Below are 19168 nucleotides of genomic sequence, written 5' to 3'. Positions count from 1 at the left end.
GTGACAGAGCAAAGTTGTCTTCCTGTTTCCAGTCTTTATGCTGAGCTAAGCGAATCATTACTGGCCCCATATTCCTTGTGCAGACATGAGAGGGGTATACATCCTGTTGTCTATCACTCAGCAAGAAAGCAGATATTTCTCAAAATGTCAAACTGTTCCTTTAATTACACTATTCGGCCAAATGTTTGTGGACTTTTGGTCAGAGTCTCTTTCCTGGTTTGGGGCTCTCAATCTCAATGAATGCAGAAAACACCAACTTACCAGGCTGATAACCAGGCATTGGTTTTTGGTTGCCGAAACTGAAAATATGGTTTTTATATTTTGTTAAAAGATATTAAGATACTATGCAGTTATCAGCTTAATCATGAAAATGTGACAATGAACAGTTTTATTACAGTAACCGAATAAAATGCATTGTAGTTTGTTTTAGCTTATACTTTGGAGAACTTGAATCTTGATAGTTATACGTTAACGTGCCCACCTTCAATCCCTGGTATACAAAGTTGTATATTTGATTTTTGGGTGCCTGTTTCGCTGTCCCTATTGTTTACATGTCAAGCCCAGGAGTGGCATTCTTGCTGCAGCATAGAATCATATTTACACAACAGTGTTCTTTCCAACATTGTGTCATCAGTTTGTGTTTGTCCAATTCCTTTTTCAACATGATGTCTCCTTCCATAGAGACATACAGAAATGGTTTTCCCAGCTCGGTGTGAAAGAACTTCACTGGTCTGCTCAGAGCCCTGACCTCCATCAGACACCTTTGGGATGGAATCAAAACACAGACTGAGCTGTGAGTGGAAGGGCTTGAACCAGAAGAGTGAAGGCTGCTACAGCAGCACATTCATGATCCTGGTCTTAAGACAAGATGTCCAACAATCACATATGACTAGAATGTTTGCGTGTCCACAAACTTTTGTCCACGCCATGTAGACGCGAGGATGTGACTGCACTTCTTGGATCGAACAGCGCCACCTTGTGATTGTTGAATGAAATGTCAGCTTCACTTCAAACCAGAGAAAAACTTTATTGAGACAAAACATTAAAAAAATACTGATTATAAAAGAAGAAAGACAAAAAGATTCTCCACCTCAGCAGACACACACTATCACACACTCTCTCTCTCTCTCTCACACACACACACACACACACACACACAGTGTAGTGAATCAGTTTATCCATCACTCCATTGATTCCCCTCTCTCTTTCAAGGCTGCAGGTATCCCATGATGCATTGTGTAATGTCACCAGCCAAACATGTACTCCATCGCTTTGGAAACCAAACTGTCGTCCTTCCTTGGTGTCTGTCTGTCCGCTACCACCTAAAGACAGACACACAGATTGTATTGCTAAAGTCAACCAAATGTGCAGACAAGATTTTCAAGTAAGTGAATCCTGGGGTCAGAGGTCACCTGGTAGTCGCTGCAGGAGCTCCTGTAAGAGGCACTGAGCGGTCTGATGGCGGAGCGAGGAGTGGAGGGGAGGACGGCGGTGGAGAAGGAGGTGGAGAGGGGCGACGAGACGGCTACGCTGCTGTCCATCACACTCTGAGAAAGAGAGAGAGAAGAGGCTTCAAACGGGGCTCGATGTCACCTGATGTGGAGGACCAATCAGACGGCAGAGGACAAAGCACATCCTAAAACAGGTACCGACCTTGTCTATGCAGGGTTTGACTCCCACCATGATGGCGTCACCAAACACTTTTCCATCTTTAGACAGAGCTTTCCTGGCCTGAAGTCTGGACTGATACTGAAGGTGCATCCAGTTACCAGGAGACGCCATCTGTCAATAAATCATCAATACATCCATCAATTCAGACCAATAAATCTGTAAATAACACAAATCTATGTTTCCAATCGGCTCTACAGGGTTGATAAACTAAAGTTCATTGATCAGGATGCTTACGCCACTCTGACATCATCACAAACTGCAGTGATTCTCCACATGTCTCCAGCACCGATAAAGAGCTCATGCATCTAAATTGAATTTATTCAGGGTCATATTTCTGCTGTGTGAATGCTCTTACTGGCAAATAGTTGCCTCTAGATGGCGCTCTGATGCTCACCAGTGGGTCACGGAGAATAGCTGGTCTATGAGATGCATAGTTCTAATGCATAATTATGCAATAATTATGTTTTGACGCTTTTATGTGAAGAAAGTGTTGAAATGTGCAATACAAATAAACTTGCCTTGCCTAACAACTGATACTTTGCTTCAGCAATTCAGCTTCATTAAATGTTCTTCAGCCCTTCAGCTAATCACGTCACCTGTATGTGGATCTAAACCCTACATAGCTCCCCCAGTTGTGTTTTTATTACTTCAGTTTTTAAACATTTGTTGTAATGCCTGTCCTTGTTTCTATTATCACACTCGACCGGACTCTCACCGTGTGTTTGATGATGTTTCCATATTGTGCAAACTGCAGCAGGATGTAAGAGGCTGAGGCTGGAGGGAAACTAACAAAAAGAAATACACAGAGTTCACATATTTGTATTTGCAGTGTATTAAGCAGTACAGCAGTGTTAGTAGTATATTTAGCAGTATAAATACCCAAACACAGTGACCCAAGTCTGGTCCAGCTGATCCTCAGATGACAGAGACTCTCCCTGACTGTAAAAAGGATCCACCTGAGCTGGAGACAGGCACAGCTGATGCACACCTGGAGACAGACAGGCAGAGAGAGAGAGAGACAGACAGACAGGTGAATACAGGCACGGTGACAGCAGACCACAGTATGCAGAGCTATGATTTATGTTTTTTTTTTGTTCCAAGAGAGAATAACAAATATGGCAGACAGTTGAACAAACACCATGCTCTTTTAAATGCCAGAGAGTTACTTTCATCTTTGGCGATGCTGAAACATAGTTCCAGAGACTAGCGGGTATCTCCCCAAAGTGGTGGATGAAAGTGAAATTTCATTAATTTACATGACACATTGAGCTACATAATTCCTATAGAGAAGATCCTCGCTAATACCAACCATAAACTTACATTTGAACTGAATTGTATATATACACCAGCTGTAGTATAAGTGTTACTTGTTGTGGACTCTCTACTAATATCAGCAGTAGAATAGGTAGTACCAGTAGTAGTGTAGAATCAGTGTGTACCTGGAGTAGATGCCCCGCGTGCAGACAGAGGAGACTGCATAACTGGAAAAGACTGAAGAGAGACGGAGAGAATTATTTCAAATATGTTCAGACTTTTCTTGCCTTAATCACATTTTATCATCACGGCCATCTGATTCTGAATAAATATCGTTTTCATAAAGCGCCTTTGTACTAACCTGTCTGAGTGTGTTGAGGGGCGTGGTCACATTAACCAGGTCGTCATGTATACTGCGAACAGGTGGGGCTCCACTCTTATCTTTGGGGGTGGGGACAACGAGCTGCGGGGCAAAGCCTCCACCTCCTCCTGAAGTGAATCAGGACAGGACACACTAATACATCTACAGAGTAAACAACAATCAGCTGATGTGCAGATGGGGGTCTTCCTGCTAACCTCGGGGCGTACCTGCGCTCTCACTAATGGGCGAGGCCAGACTGAAGGGGCGTGGCTGGGGGCTAGCTGGAGCTGGCAGGTCCCCCATCAGGAAGCCCGGCAGAAACTGAGCTCCAGGGGTCGACTTTGGAGAAGTGGGAGAGCCCAGGGTCATCGGTTCAGTTCCCACTGAAAGACGGGGACAGGTGGACTGGTTTAAACAAGTGGTCGCCATCAGGGCTGACCAGTCTGCCTTGATGTTTATTGTACTCAATAAAATGTAAACTGCCGTAAATAAAATGCAGCTGCGTAGACTTATTTCAATATTTCCCAAATCACGACTGAATTTCCTTATCCAAAAAAGGAGTGAGACAGAGGAGTCATACTGTTTCTACTTGCTCATTTTGTACCACACAACTATAATAAAGGTTTAAAGACATGCATCCCTTCCGGCTACAATCTTTATTGGAAAAGAAAACATTGACAACTTGGGGGAAAAGGGTAATTTGTTATTGAGCATATTTTTCCATCAAGATGTAAAAAGAGTCTGAGGATTCTGGAAATTCCGTCATAACAGTGGAAACTACTGTTAAACAACCTTCAGGGGTTTCTTTTTTTCTTCTTCAGAAAACATGCTTGGTTCTGTGACTGTGATCTCTGGGTCCACTTCCAGATCACTGTGTAAACATATTGAAGTTATCACGGTACAGTGACAATAACATACAGACAGATCTCTGCTCTCATTAGTTTGCTATCAGCCTGTGTGGACATGAGAAATACTTAAACCCAGTTATTAACCCGCTGATTTACGTTACGTCTAATAATGTTTTACCTATTATAAAACCAGAAACAGGAAAGTAAACGAGCCGACAGGTTATCAGAGCAGACAGATAATTTATAAACATAAAAACAACAGCAGGATATTATGACAAAGGGATAACAGCAGAAGAAGACTTAACAAAACATCTTATTCACCTTGTAGCTCCATCACTGTTTCGTTACTTTCTGGCCGCGATTTTCAAAAGTAGGAAGTGACGCCAGGCAAAAGGAATGGCCGGCTAGCTCACGCGGCTAGCAAAGCTAACTAATTTGTCACTATAACTGCTACTGAGAAGTCTACTTGAGTGCATACAAAATTGTAGCATCCAATTAGTTAGAGCCAAGCGGTTTAAAATATGATACTCGGTCCGCTGTAGTTTGTTTCTGTAGCTCAGAACTTCTGGTGGAGGGCTGACTGAGAATTAACGCTACAGCACTGCAGCTAAATTGGTTAACTTCTGGCGCATTTAGATGGCGTCGGTATGAAGATGCATTCAGGGAGTTTATGGATAAAGTGATAATATATAAATAATTCAAGTAAATAATATAAGCACTGACAGAACGTGATAAATGGTGTAATCCAGTTATACACGAAGAATATCAGACTGATTGAAGTTTAAAAGTAAAACAAAAAATAACAGTAAAAATGTATATTTGGAATGTATTAGTGGAATATCGCATACATAACGTGCGGCCCTGAACGCACCAAATTTGTGTCATCGGAATGCTGCTTGTGGGTCCCAAGTTCAATCAAGTGACCGTAGGTAACAAAGAAAAAACATCAAAGTAAAGGAAACTGTTCTGTTGTCGGAATAAAAGCGCAACGCTAAGGTGAAATGCAACGAACTACATTTACTTATGCTTTACTTAATTATTTTTTTGTGGAGTAATTTAACGGTGTGACGGATCCCAATACTTTATTTACCACCGTCAAATAGTCTGATGTCTTCTGTGAGCAGTACGGCCTTTATTGTGAAATGACTTAAACGGAAATGGATCGTGTTGTTGTGTGTAAATTGATGCCGGTTTATGAGCCGGACGCTGATGCGGATCTTCAGCGCTGAAGGCTTTTAAAAGTTGAGACGCGTCAAAGATAACGCAGCTGCTGTTTAAATCAGACCGGCACTTTGGCAAACGACCAACGACACGTTACTATTAACTTAAGCTTCGTCAACACACTGCAGACAGCTTAATGTCGCGGTGAAGCTAATACGCTAACGTTAATTAGCCAGCAAGTTAAAATAGTTGCTGCTGACTGGGGACGTACAGTTCGCTAGCTTAGCTCATAATAGCTTTTCTGCAGGGTCAAGAAAAACATAAAATCTGAGTAGTTTAAGATTTCAACCCTTTGGACATCTCTCCTCAACTCTGCCTTTCGTGTAAGACTATTTCTTTACATTAATTTAACACATTATTTATGTTGTCATTGATATGTTATCTATAATTCTATCTTTCTTTAATTGCTGGTTATTTACAACATATCCAAACTAAATGTACCAGTTTTTCTCAGAATGCTCTGGAAGGCCTGTTTTCCCTCGACTGCAATTTCTAAGTGCTGACATCTGCATTCATTTCTCCGTGTTCGTGTATGAGATCTTTTACACAAGTCAGAAATGAACAACAGTGTTTCTGCTTCTTCAGTGTTTCACCTGTTTAACCACCAACAATTAGCCTTTTATTTTGAAAGTAGTTACTAGTGGATGCCAGAGACAACTCTACTAACATTACGTGTAACGTTTCTACTTAGCTGGTTTGACAAGTTATTTTTAAGTTGATGTGTCACACCCCTTTTTCTTTGGGGAAATAGTTAAAAACCAGGTCCCCAAGTCAGGCCAGAAAGCTGCAGTTGACTCATTTATAGCGAAAGGTGTCTCCAAGGATAGGTGCCGATATCTTTCTTGATATATGTGCAATACACGTAGAAGGAGTTACTGGAAAGCTGTGATCATTAGTCCAGTTCATTCTGGCACTAAAGTGATCCTTGAGCCTCGTTCTTTGCAAAAAAATGCATTTTTAAGTTCAGCCGACGCTAATATGAGGCTTCAGCAGTCTGAGTCAGTTAAATGAAGTTGGTATATTGTCATTTTAGTACAACATTTGCTCTTTGTGTTACTGTCCCTCCACCAATGCTCACCAGAGAAACAAAGTTGGATTTTTGTTCTCAAAGCACTGTGACTTGAAGATACCGTGTTGCTTTGTCTAACTCAGACGGCTGCATCTTTACTTCACCTTGAACCGCACGCTTGAAAGCGTCATACTGACTGGAGGAACGATTACAGCTGCCAGCAACATCACAGGATGTTTTATATTTACAGGTCAAGTTCATAACAAAAGTATCTTAAGTTTGATGTGCAGGAGCCACTTTCTTATTCTACCACAAGAAATAAGATCACAAAAATACAGACGCTTAACTGTAATTGTTTTTTTTTTATCGACCTGAACTGACAACCCAGTTGGGATAAAAAGGTAGAATAATAGGCCTGTGTGTGTTCCAGCTGCTCGTCCTCTGCTGGTGATTGTGGTTGCACTGGGAGAGCTGATGATGGGGCACAGGGCTGTCCTCGAGGTTCAGCGACCTCGTCCCGTCCAGGTCATGGTGCCACTGCTGCTGGTCCTCGTCGTCCTGTCGGCGGCGGTTTGGGCGGAAAGCCAAGACTACTACAATCTGCTGAAAGTCAACAGGGAGGCCACGACCAGAGAGATACGACAGGCCTTCAAGAAGCTGGCGCTCACCATGCACCCCGACAAAAACCCTGTGAGTTACTCTGACAAGCCTCAACCCACAACCCTGAAACCCCTACGTACTGTATAAACCCTGCTAAAAACCACAACCCCTAACACCCCAATCAAACCTAGAAATACCCAAAAACCCTGATGAAACTTCAGTCTGTGTATGCAAAAAAACTTAAACCATAAGTGTTGTGTTTTAGGGCGACGCCACAGCCCATGAGAAGTTCCTGCAGGTGAATCGAGCCTACGAGGTTCTGAAGGACGAAGACCTCCGGAAGAAGTATGATAAATATGGAGAAAAGGGATTGGACGAGCAGCAGCAGGGAGGACGCTACGAGAGCTGGAACTTCTACCGATATGACTTTGGTGAGTCTTTGTAACCATGCACACCTGCCATGTGTAGCTAATGTGGTTTCTGTTTCTTTATTTTGAGGCAGTTTCTATTGATGCCATCATAGGACATTTGAACATTGTCTTTGAAAACCATGAACTCATCTGCATTCTTAAACAGTTGTTTGACATTTAACTCTGTTTTTCCGTCCAGGTATCTACGATGATGATTTGGAGATCATCACGTTGGACAGCGGAGAATTCGGTAATCGCTTTTTAAATGTTTGTATTTCATACCTCCAGACGTAGCTTTGTTTTGCCATAATTTATCTTAAGCCAGCATTGCATTAACTCTATTTCTTTGCTGTTTAATTACACTAACAAAGGGTGTGCTTGGGTGGTGTTGGGGTGAAGCTCCCGCCCACAAAAGGGTGTTTGCTTGATTATGCTGTTGCTGTCTGCCTACAGTGTAGCGCTTCCATATAGTTGGGTGACTAACAAAAGACAGATTCTAAAAAATGATCACCGTCGAAGCAGCAAAGGTCGACATATTCTGACTTTAACTGCCCTGAATAGATCAATCTCACATTTAACACTGGAGCCTACATTTCCCATAATTCAACTCAGTACTGTCTCTCTCGTGTCTCTTTGGCCCCAGTGGGACTGTCTCATGGCTGTGAGACACACTAAAACACGGGTGTTGTGTGTGTGTGTGTGTGTGTGTTTCAGAGGCAGCAGTGAACTCTGGAGAAATCTGGTTCATTAACTTCTATTTCCCACGATGTTCTCACTGTCACCAGCTGGCTCCAACGGTAATATAACACTAAAACACGTAATAAACACACACACACACACACACTTTAAACATAAACTAAACACACTCAACACTGAACATGCACCGTGTATGCAAGTGTTTGCTGCTCGCTGGATCCTTTTATGGTTCTTGATTTCCACTGCAAGTTCTTTAATTTGTCCTTTTTAAATCCTGTTTTTTGTTTTTGTTTTTACATCTAATATTTTTACACTTGTTTAAATTTCCTCTTAAAATATTCTCTGCAGGAGCCTTGGTGGTATATTGTGTCCGTCTGTCTCTCTGTGCGTCTCTAACTAACGCGTTTGTCTCTCAGTGGCGGGAGTTTGCCAAAGAGATGGACGGAGTCATCAGGATTGGAGCGGTGAACTGTGGAGACAACAACCATCTCTGCCGGAGTAAAGGCATCAACAGCTACCCAAGTCTGTACATATTCAGAGCAGGACAGGTTTGTTTATTGATCGTTTCCTTCTTCATCATATATGAACCAATGTGAGTGAAGTGTGTAACGCTACATCGGATACAATTGAGTCTTAAGTCAGGTGGAGGCCTTTAAATTTATCGCTGACACTTCTTTTCTGCTTTTAGCTCCATTTGAAACGATCGTTATCTTCCTCTCGTGTTTACACTGAAAAGCAGCTGCATGTTTACGTGAATACACCTCTCAGAGATAACCTGCAGGCTCATCAGATGACTGGTCACCAGTACGCTTTTGGTTAATAGTTCAAATCTGTTTTGTACCAGGAATACCAGCTGTATATTTTACTCATGACAAAGGTTTAACTCTGTTAAAGTCTAACGTCATTAGTTAGCTTAGTGGATCAATCATTTATTTATTTTGGATCTATTTCTCATGTTAACTGCTTTTATTTTGATGCACCAGTGCAGTCCAATATTCGGCACACTTGACTGTTTTATTGAAATAACGAGATCTAGAACATGATCTTCATTTCTCACACGTGTTACTCGTGTTGTGCAAATTACAACTGCAAGTAAAAATGCGTTTTTAGCTCCAAAAAGACACGACGCTGACCTGCTACGTTCACCATGAACCCAAGAACAAGATGGAATTCCTCATATTTTGAGATCTGACTGATGCGTTTTTGCTTAATGAGCATCTCCTGCTTCTCTTTACTTGTCCACCAGGTACTTGACTTGCTGTCTGAATAAATCTCGCTTTTAGCTGAATTCTATTAGCTCAGCATCAGCAGGTTTGTTTAGTTCTCGTCACCATTTAGTTTTGTCTTTCCATAGAGACCAGAGAAGTTTAATGAGGAGCGCTCTAAAGACAGCCTGGTCCACTTCTCCATGGAGTTCATCACAACGACCGTCACTGAGCTCTGGCAAGGTGAACCATGAGTCATCATTTACAGTTTATATCTATATCTCTGAGTATCGGGCTGCTTTATGTCGCTCTGTGTGGTCTGACCGTGTGGTTGTGTTTTTTTTTTTTGGTCAGGTAACGTGTTCAGCGAGCTAGAGAACGCGTTCGCGTCCGGGCTCAGCTGGCTGATCACCTTCTGCTGTGACACCGGAGGTAACGCACACGTAGACATGATGCAGGGTTTTATGCCTGAAAGTGTTCCTGCATGTCACACATGCGTTTACACAGGTGTGTGTGTGGTGTGGGTTTACAGCTGGCCTGTCATGTGGTAGTTATGTACTTGCCTCTCTCTCTTTTAGATTGCCTGGAGCCAACAACGAGACAGAAGGTGGCTGGGATGTTGGTGAGAACTCAGCATTAATAACATAATTGAATTATGGATATTTTCTGGGAATGTGAAAACGTATGAATACACTCAAGAAATAAAAGCTTAACTTTCATCATGGAAAAAGAGCTGAGATGCTATTTCACACAGAGGCCTAGGTGCTAGTATAAGTAGTGCTGCTGCTGTATATTGTGATTAAATCTACTGATCCTATGGTTTAAATAATTCTGATATAAATATCTAACTTGTGTTTGTCTGTGTGTGTAGGACGGTCTAGTTAAGGTGGGATGGATGGACTGCACCTCACAGGAACGGCTTTGTGACAGTTTCCAGGTACTTTTCAGCACTACTGCAATACTACTGATGGTACTACTGTACATTGCAGTTCTAGTATTAGTTTATAATCCTTCTCCTGTATTTCAGGTGACCAGTGGAGTGACTGCTTTGTTCCCACCTGGAAGTTCTCTGGATCAACAAGGCAGCATACTGGTAAGACACAGAACACATTGCTGTACTGTCTGTGATAGTTCTGAGTGTAGTACTGCAGTACTGACTCAATGTGTATGTGTTCCAGTGGCTGAATACTCTGGACAGTAGAGAGATCTACAATCAGGTCATCAACCACCTGCCTGATCTGGAACAACTGACCAGCGACAGCTTCCAGGTACTCACAAATACCCTACATCCTCCAGGTACACACACTCACAAATACCCTACAGCCTCCAGGTACTCAAATACCCTACATCCTCCAGGTACACACACTCACAAATACCCTACAGCCTCCAGGTACACACACTCACAAATACCCTACATCCTCCAGGTACACACACTCACAAATACCCTACAGCCTCCAGGTACACACACTCACAAATACCCTACATCCTCCAGGTACTCACAAATACCCTACATCCTCCAGGTACACACACTCACAAATACCCTACAGCCTCCAGGTACTCACAAATACCCTACATCCTCCAGGTACTCACAAATACCCTACAGCCTCCAGGTACACACACTCACAAATACCCTACAGCCTCCAGGTACACACACTCACAAATACCCTACATCCTCCAGGTACACACACTCACAAATACCCTACAGCCTCCAGGTACACACACTCACAAATACCCTACATCCTCCAGGTACTCACAAATACCCTACATCCTCCAGGTACACACACTCACAAATACCCTACAGCCTCCAGGTACACACACTCACAAATACCCTACAGCCTCCAGGTACTCTCACTCACAAATACCCTATATCCTCCAGGTACTCTCACTCACAAATACCCTACATCCTCCAGGTACTCTCACTCACAAATACCCTACAGCCTCCAGGTACTCTCACTCACAAATACCCTACATCCTCCAGGTACTCTCACTCACAAATACCCTACATCCTCCAGGTACTCACACTCACAAATACCCTACAGCCTCCAGGTACTCATCCACTCTTTAAAGTACATAATAACATGTTCATCCTGTTGTGACTTCTTATCCCCAGAGGAAGCTCGCTCATCATCGCTGGTTGGTGAGTTTTACTTTTGGAGACGGAAACGCTGCCGCCAACGAGTACAAGAAGCTACAAGCCTTCCTCCAAAATGACCACATACAGGTACCTGTCTGTCTCTCAGCATGTCTCTCTCTGCCTTTATGTCCAACTGACTGTCTGTCTCCCCAGGTTGGCAGAGTCGACTGTATAGCAGACTCAAAGTTGTGTCAGTCACTGTACATCCATAAACCCTGTGTGGCCGTCTTCAAAGGACTGGGAATCCACGACTTTGAGATCCACCACGGTCAGTACCACAGACCTCCAACCTGTGTTCCTCTGTCCTAAATACTTAAACATTAAAGCATGTAAACATGTTCTAGTAGAAACACAAAAAATACGAGTACCAGCTGGAAAATGAGCAAGTTGTGTTTCCTTTTAACGAATAATAGATCAGCGAAATAGTTTCATATTTATTGTCTGTTGATTCAGTTATTGTTTCAGCTCTAGTTTGTCTGTCTGTCTGTCTGTGTAACCTGTCTGTCTGTCTGTGTGTCTGTGTGTCTGCCTGTGTAACCTGTCTGCCTGTGTAACCTGTCTGCCTGTGTAACCTGTCTGTGTGTCTGTCCCGTCTGCAGGTAAAGATGTGCTGTACAACATTGTGGGTTTTGCGAGGGACAGCGTTCGTGCTCATGTGACGACTCTGAGGCCGGACAACTTCCCTGCAGACAGAAAGGAGCCGTGGCTGGTCGACTTCTTTGCTCCGGTTTGTAACGATTTACTTTAATTGGAAGATTTCACATCCTCAGGTTGCAACATTTCTGCTGTTTAAAGGAAATTAAAACGTTGTTCTGTGAATGTATTCAGGGTTGTTTTGTAGTTTTTGACAACTACGCCTGTTTGTGTTACTGATTAATGACACATCTATCTCATCACTTAATGTGTCTGTACCAGATACATAACTCTAGCGCTGTAACGGTACACAACATTCATGGTTCGGTAGGTTCCTTGGTTTTTGGGTCACGGTTCTGTACAATAGGAAAGAAATGCCAAAAATAACTTTTAGAACTAAAAATAACTTTTTTTTGAGAAAGTATTAGCATTAAGACGTTGCTCACTGGCCATAATTCTTAACAGTGAAGACACTCAAATACTGCCATATTGTCAATGATAAATAAATAACAAAGAAATAAGACGGAACAGAAACATCTGTGATGTGAATCTAACGTTGTTCTGATTCTCCATTGCTCTATTATAAAACTCTGACCTGTTGATAATAAACTGGGCTGCAGTTTAATGCAAAGTGAAGGGCAGGCACAATAGAGGAAGGTGGTCTTCACCTGCAGGGAAGCACAGGAAGTCTCATCCTAAGCATACAGGTGGAAATACCACCCGTCATGACTGATAGGCTTGATTGAACCTCGGATGGTTTGCTGCTCCATTACCCAGCCGGTCTGTTTGCCTTCAGGGCTGGTGATGATGCTGCACCTACAACACAAACAGTGAGTGACAGAGAGGCAGGCAGGTACGGGAGGAGATAACTACCTCGTCATCACAGCTGCTTGTGTAAATTTACTGCTCAATGCTCAACATGCCGGCAAGCTTCATGCTGCCAAGAGACGAGAGAGTCTGAAGAGTCACTGTCCTCAGCCTGTAACGGAAACCTGGACATTCATTAAAAAAACACTCTGGTGACGTCACCTACGTAGATATTCAATAAATGAATGTTTGATTCATGTGTGCAGTGGTGTCCTCCATGCCGAGCTTTACTGCCTGAACTGAGAAAAGCGTCAATCCAGTTGGCTGGACAGATGAAGTTTGGCACTCTGGACTGTACCATCCACCAAAACCTCTGCTCTACGGTGAGCATGTGCACATCTGGACTGCACTCATTGATTGTGAGTCACAAACAGCTGCATACCACAGACGGGTTGATCATTTGTTTTGTCTTTCTCTCTGTTTTATCAGTATAATATTCAGGCTTATCCCACCACCGTGATCTTTAACGGCTCCTCTGTTCATGAATATGAAGGCCAACATTCAGCTGACGGCATCCTGGAGTTCATACAGGTACTACTACATACCAATGACATAAAGCACACTACTCCTTGTGATTTTGCCAGCAGGGAGTGAATCTTACTGCTGCCACCTTCCTAAAAACAATGGTTTTAAATATAAAGCATCCAGTGAAGAACATCTTTGGCTGAAATAAATTCTCTCTGTCTTTGCAGGATCTGGTCAGTCCATCAGTGCTGGTCCTGGATCCTTCCAGCTTCAGCGAGAAAGTTAAAGGTAAAACTAGTTCTTAGAGCAACAGAAGGTCCTGGTCCTAGCGGCTAGACCAGGGGCTGGTTGCACTAAACTGTTTAGTTCTTCGGCTCTGTGCTTTAATAGAGCTTATCCACCAGGCATAAAACCAGAAGTGCTCTCAAACCTTAAAACGTGTTTTACTGTGCAACCACTTCAGGCTGTTTCGCTCCGTTAGCGCCTCAGCAGTTTGTAAACTGCAGGCGCTTAACGGTTACATGACACTCCAATTAAGTTCCAATATGTTTTAACAGCGTCTCTAATAACGTGTTCCCTTCTCATCACACTGAAAACACAAAGCTCAGAATTCAGAGGAGGATGTTTGGAATTTACACTATTCAGGTTTGACTGGTCTAACTGAATAGACCAAGTTCTTGTTCTAACTACTACTGTTGTAACTACTTATTACTTATTGTATTCTCCTGTTGTGTTGGTTACAGGTCGAGCTGAGGGGGAGATCTGGGCGGTGGATTTCTACGCTCCGTGGTGTGGCCCCTGTCAGGCTCTGATTCCAGAGTGGAGACGCATGGCCAGGGTAACACACACAGCAAAAAACACATGCACTGCATGCAAACCACACAATGAAAGAACCTTTAGAGAAGCCCAGAGTAATGTTGACTGTTTTTAACTCTTCTGGAGCATAAACTGGGTTAAACAGCCTCAGAGGTTAGAAATACTAAGGCTGGTGCTAGGCCAGTTCGACAGTAGAGCGATGGCAAGAAATTAGGGGAGAGAGATCGAGGATGATGACGTGCCACCTTGATCGTGTGTGTTGCCTTTCGGCGGCAGAGCCTGGAACCAAACATTGTTGAAGGGATCAAAGAAATGAAAGAATTGTGACAAAGATATGTAGTGACCAAGATATCTTATCGCTGAAAAATCAACTTGCCACTTCTCTCTGGTGGACAAACTATGTGATGGAGACAGTTTCTCAATGAATGTATCATCACTTATCTGCTGACATAAACTCTGATACGTCCACATTGAGCTGATAATAGGCCGGCTGATTTAAACTCAAATAAACAACACAACATTGTCTCTTCAGTGAATTCCACTCTCTAGATTTGTGTAACGTGTCTAACCCGTGTGTCTCGTTCTGTCCGTGTCTCACCGTCCAGCTGCTGTCCGGTCAGGTCCTGGTTGGCTCAGTTGACTGTCAGCGGTTTCAGTCGTTCTGTCAGGGTCAGAGCGTGAGGGCGTACCCTGAAATCCGCCTGTATCTCGGCAACACCCGGCAGCCAGATCGCTACATGTATGCGCCTCGCTTTAAAGTACTCCTTCTGTCCGTACAGACACCGTGTTACATGCACAATGTCTGTACAAACTACGTACAGCATGTTGGGGAAACTTGGTTCCCCAGAGTCGGATGAGAAGATGGATATCAGTTTCATCTTTGCACATCCAGTACAGATCTAGTGAACATGTTTAGTGAGGCCGAATACAATTCATACAGTCCAACCCATTGTGACAGATTGAAGATGTTCAGAGTTTATTGATCTCGTTGATCTTTCTGTGTGTCTCCTCAGGAGTTATAATGGTTGGAACAGAGATTCCCAGTCACTGAGATCATGGGCACTGAAGTGAGACTTTCTTTCTCTATATTCTGTCTTTCTTGTGTCTGAAGAATCAATAATTGTGTTGCTGCAGAGTCCTACAATCGTGTTAATGTCTTGTGTGTGCAGCGCCTTACCCAGAGCGTCGGTGGACCTGACCTCAAAGTCCTTTAGCTCTCAGGTTCTGTCAGGTCAGGATCACTGGGTCCTGGATTTTTACGCACCTTGGTGTGGACCCTGTCAACACTTCGCCCCAGAGTTTGAGGTCCTGGCTCGGGTGAGACACCGTTTTTCTTTTTAACCTCTGCTCTGTGGTTCCTGTCAGTCGCAGACAGAAAAACACACATTGGCGTGTTCTTAAAAGTCTCTTCTGAGGATGTTCTCGGTGTGATTGACAGATTCTGAAAGGGAAGGTTCGAGCTGGGAAGGTGGACTGTCAGGCTCATCATCAGACCTGTCAATCAGCTGGAATCACCGCCTACCCAACCGTCAGATTCTACCCGTACCTGGGGACAAGGAGGGTGAGGACACACACGCGAAGCAGCAGCATTTTCAGAGAAATAAATAAGAGTTGTTCCAGTATCAGAAATGCCTCCAATACAGCTTAAAATGCTGGGTCATTTACACAAACAGCGTTTCACTCGCCACCCAACCTGTTCATCCTGCCCGATCGGTACGGAACACGTAAAACTAAACGGAAGCAAGATTGCTCCCTCGTTAGCTACGACAGTTTAGGAAGAAAAACGATGTCTGCATCCAAAATCAATGATGGCAGCAGCTAAAGAGCCCTCTCGCTTCTTCCTCATCTCAGGTGAGTGTTGCACATGTGCAGTACAGATTGTGCAGAGAGAGCAACGTGTGCTCGAGGTGGCAAAATGTCAGCAATTCGGCAACGTTGAACACTGGAAAATCCCACCAGTAAAACTGTACTCGTATGTATTTGTTCCAAGGGTTTAACCTGAGCCAGGCCACACAACCGTGATAGCAATCGTATCACCGAACAGTACCAAAGTACCTTATTGTTAAACTTTAAAAAAATAATAATTTTACTACATTTTAAAGCCTAAACTTGTAAGTTTGTGTGCTGACAGCATGAACACAGCGGAGAACACATCAATAGCCGGGACTCCAACGTGATAGCTGACATCGTCACGCAGCGACTACAACAGCTGACGCCACGGTTACACAACAAACGGAAGGTAACCGTCCGATAACGCAACATTTTAAACACAAATCAGACGGAGAATCAGCGTCTGACGTTCGTCTTTTTCTCCGGCAGGACGAGCTCTGATGATCTGAGCCGGTGCACCGTGGGAGAGACCAGCAATCTGATTGGTCAGGGAGGGACAGCGGTGGATTTGATTGGTCCGGCACAATGATCAATCAGTCAACACTCCTTGAAAAGTCCAACACAGAGTCAGACGGACTGGGCACCGACTGTTACCTGCTGTGTTGAATGTACTGAACACTTCGGCCTTGTTTTTATTTGTTTTTATTTTGTCTCCATTGTTTGTATTTACTCTATGAAGTAAAACTGTGAGACACTGGTTACTGGACGTATTACTGACACACGGAGCCCGATGTTGACATGGTGTTGTATTTTATAGTTCATGTAAAAACTGTTGGACCTCCAGAATAAAACGGTGTGTTTCTGTTAAAAGATTTCAGCAGTCGCATCAGTTTTACAACCTTTGCTGAAGTTTTAATTCTGCTTCTATACTTCCTGTTATCACTTAAAGTATATCTCAAAGTCAGAACGTCATGTGGAACTGAAATGATTAGGCCATTGATGGATCAGTCGATTGATGGGGCTTTCACAATATCAGATTTTCACGACACAGTTATGCTATCACAATATCTATAGAAAAAAATCATCCGTTAAATCCATCTTTAAGTTTGTTGGTTGTGCGTTTTGTCTTTTTTTTTGGCAAATTAATTGCACTCAAAATACGAGTGAAGAGAGGAGAGAGAGTCTGTTACTATTACGATATATTATGTTTGTAATAAGTTTAAGTCTCTTTGGATGACTGTAATGTAATAAAAGGGGCTGGAACATTTACACAATATCAGATGTTTACTATTAACATGATCAATAGAGATATCATTTTTAAATAGTACGGTTGTTGCTCAAACGATATATCGTGACACCCCTGAAGACAAATGAGAGGATATGCTATCTTACATTTTTATGGGTTTTGAACGGTTTGTCAGACAAAACAAAAATATTTGAAATGTAAACATTTTCGTTATTTTCTGGCGTTTTTATTGACCAAACTGCAGATGAATCAGTTATTAGGATAATTGTTTATTGCAGCTCTAATGTCAATGTAACGTATAACAGGAGCGGTATTGCTGTTGTTGACCCTACCTTCATCTATGTAAGAAAACTGTCAGTATAACAACCCAATACAGTTCAGCAGCACCACAAACCACAGCCTCCAAAAATACCAGGCAGTTGAATTAACACCTCCAAAACCGTTCTAACACGAAACATCATGGCAGCACTGTTGTAGGAGACTGGATACATTGGTTTTTGCTTGCTGTACCTAATAAACTGCCTACATGTATTCTTACGCCTGGAGGGAATAATTAACTTCAAATTAAATAAGCTATTCTTACTATGACCAGCAGGTGTCACTGTCCACACTCAAACCAGAATGGATTTATTGGGTAAAATGGGTTTAGAATGTGTTTATATTATAGTTTCTATTGAGCTGAGGAAGCCTTGTATTCCGATGGATTAACCTGACCGTGATGCATGCTGGGAACCTCTGTGACCCTAAACAGAGTAAATGTGCATCATGAACAAGACGGCTCAGTGGGTTTAGAGTCGGGCTGTCTGATTATTCTGTAGATTAATAATGTGAGAAACAACACCGGTTGTTAATCCCTGAACAAACAAGAACATAACGTCTTTTGATAAACAGACCTTTTCAAGATATGTCAAGAAAAATGCAGCTTTCTGATGGTTCGTAATGGTTGTGTGTTTCCAGTTGAACCAGCAGACGACACTGTTGCTCCTCTGCTCTGCTGTTCATCTGGGAAAGAGTTCAACAGGAAACAGGAAGTACCTGAACACTGATTAACATGCAGGCTGGTACAGGAGCGAGCTTCAGCACAGGATTGAGAACATCTCTTGTTATGGTGACCGTAAACATATGGGTGGTTGCTCTGGTAATAATCCTGTAAGCAGAGCTCACATAGACTGCTGCCTCTAAAAGGTCTAAAAGGGTTTGAAAGGGTTCAAACCAGCAGCAGGGGATCATAAAACCTTTGTGCACTGGTTTCAAACTGAATTTCTAATACGACAAATGTGTGTGTGCAAAGCGTTACACCGACAGACAGTCTGACCACATTGACCCTTGAATGAACTACATATTTATGGATTATGTTCACCAAAGTGTTTCATCTTTATTCCACCATTATTCAGTTGGGAGAAATCCTTGTGTTTCAGATTTTAGGAGTTTTAAAAAAATGTTTCAGTACAAAATCCAGCCATCAGACGAATGTAGTGGTGTAGAAAGTCTCACAAAGTGGAGGTAAAATACCACCGCTTAAAAATGTTCTCTCGCACTGTAATTATCTAAATGACCGAAGGTACTTTCCACTTCTGAATATTGTTAGACCAGGACATTTCTGGATATCTCTCCCTCTCACCCTCCTTCTCACCCTCGCTGTGTTTTGCGGGCAGCTGGAGGTCAGCATTGACGTAGCACTGCTCCATAAACCACTGGAACCACTTACTGTGTGTGCGTTCTATTGTTTCATGATGTGAAATGGAGCAACAAGTTGGACAAACACTGGCTGAGGTATTGTGGGAACCAACCTGGCATTACTGTGTGTGTGTGTGTGTGTGTGTTTGGATGATGATGTCAGATGTGTCCGATGTGTGTTGGATTGCTGAGGCTGTGGTTTGTGCGTGTTTGAGTTGGACAGCA

The 19168-nt window shown here is 42.9% G+C and overlaps 2 protein-coding genes across 5 annotated transcripts; one reads left to right on the top strand and one right to left on the bottom strand.

Annotated features, from left to right (window-relative positions):
- Nucleotides 1-1007: 1007 nt before the first annotated feature.
- On the bottom strand, nt 1008-4742 carry nup35 (nucleoporin 35). Of its 4 annotated transcripts, none has more exons than XM_079276430.1 (9): nt 4456-4742; nt 3502-3669; nt 3287-3414; nt 3111-3162; nt 2551-2659; nt 2387-2456; nt 1654-1782; nt 1413-1547; nt 1008-1322 (listed from the first exon to the last, which is right to left on the bottom strand). In XM_079276430.1, exons 1-9 carry the CDS (start codon nt 4466-4468, stop codon nt 1245-1247), a joined length of 882 nt encoding a protein of 293 aa, XP_079132556.1. In that variant the 5' UTR covers nt 4469-4742; the 3' UTR covers nt 1008-1244. The 4 variants fall into 4 exon arrangements, with proteins under 4 accessions (XP_079132556.1, XP_079132557.1, XP_079132558.1 ...); XM_079276431.1 differs by having other exon boundaries at nt 3287-3411; XM_079276432.1 differs by having other exon boundaries at nt 3514-3669.
- A 705-nt stretch (nt 4743-5447) lies between these two features.
- On the top strand, nt 5448-17208 carry dnajc10 (DnaJ (Hsp40) homolog, subfamily C, member 10). The gene is made up of 25 exons (XM_079277478.1): nt 5448-5678; nt 6795-7054; nt 7230-7395; nt 7574-7624; nt 8089-8171; nt 8487-8618; nt 9425-9518; nt 9630-9707; nt 9854-9897; nt 10147-10212; nt 10303-10368; nt 10454-10543; nt 11386-11496; nt 11563-11677; nt 12009-12136; nt 13116-13232; nt 13339-13440; nt 13602-13662; nt 14118-14212; nt 14796-14929; nt 15204-15257; nt 15360-15507; nt 15629-15751; nt 16322-16429; nt 16510-17208. The coding sequence occupies exons 2-25, from the start codon at nt 6839-6841 to the stop codon at nt 16519-16521; spliced, it is 2394 nt and encodes a 797-aa protein (XP_079133604.1). The 5' UTR covers nt 5448-5678; nt 6795-6838; the 3' UTR covers nt 16522-17208.
- Nucleotides 17209-19168: the final 1960 nt, after the last annotated feature.

This window comes from Melanostigma gelatinosum, assembly GCF_949748355.1.
Source record: "Melanostigma gelatinosum genome assembly, chromosome: 10".
NCBI classification, from domain to species: Eukaryota; Metazoa; Chordata; class Actinopteri; order Perciformes; family Zoarcidae; genus Melanostigma; species Melanostigma gelatinosum.
Note: the sequence above shows the minus strand (reverse complement) of the source record. Positions and strands in the feature narration are given on the sequence as shown.

Coding starts and splice junctions, on each gene's coding strand:
- nup35 (XM_079276430.1), bottom strand. Junction 1,783..2,386: donor GAAACATCATCAAACACACG/GTGAGAGTCCGG, acceptor ATTTATTGACAG/ATGGCGTCTCCTGGTAACTG. Junction 1,323..1,412: donor GCTCCTGCAGCGACTACCAG/GTGACCTCTGAC, acceptor GTCTGTCTTTAG/GTGGTAGCGGACAGACAGAC.
- dnajc10 (XM_079277478.1), top strand. CDS start 6,839: ATGATGGGGCACAGGGCTGTCCTCGAGGTTCAGCGACCTCGTCCCGTC. Junction 12,137..13,115: donor TGGTCGACTTCTTTGCTCCG/GTTTGTAACGAT, acceptor TCATGTGTGCAG/TGGTGTCCTCCATGCCGAGC. Junction 14,213..14,795: donor AGTGGAGACGCATGGCCAGG/GTAACACACACA, acceptor CTCACCGTCCAG/CTGCTGTCCGGTCAGGTCCT.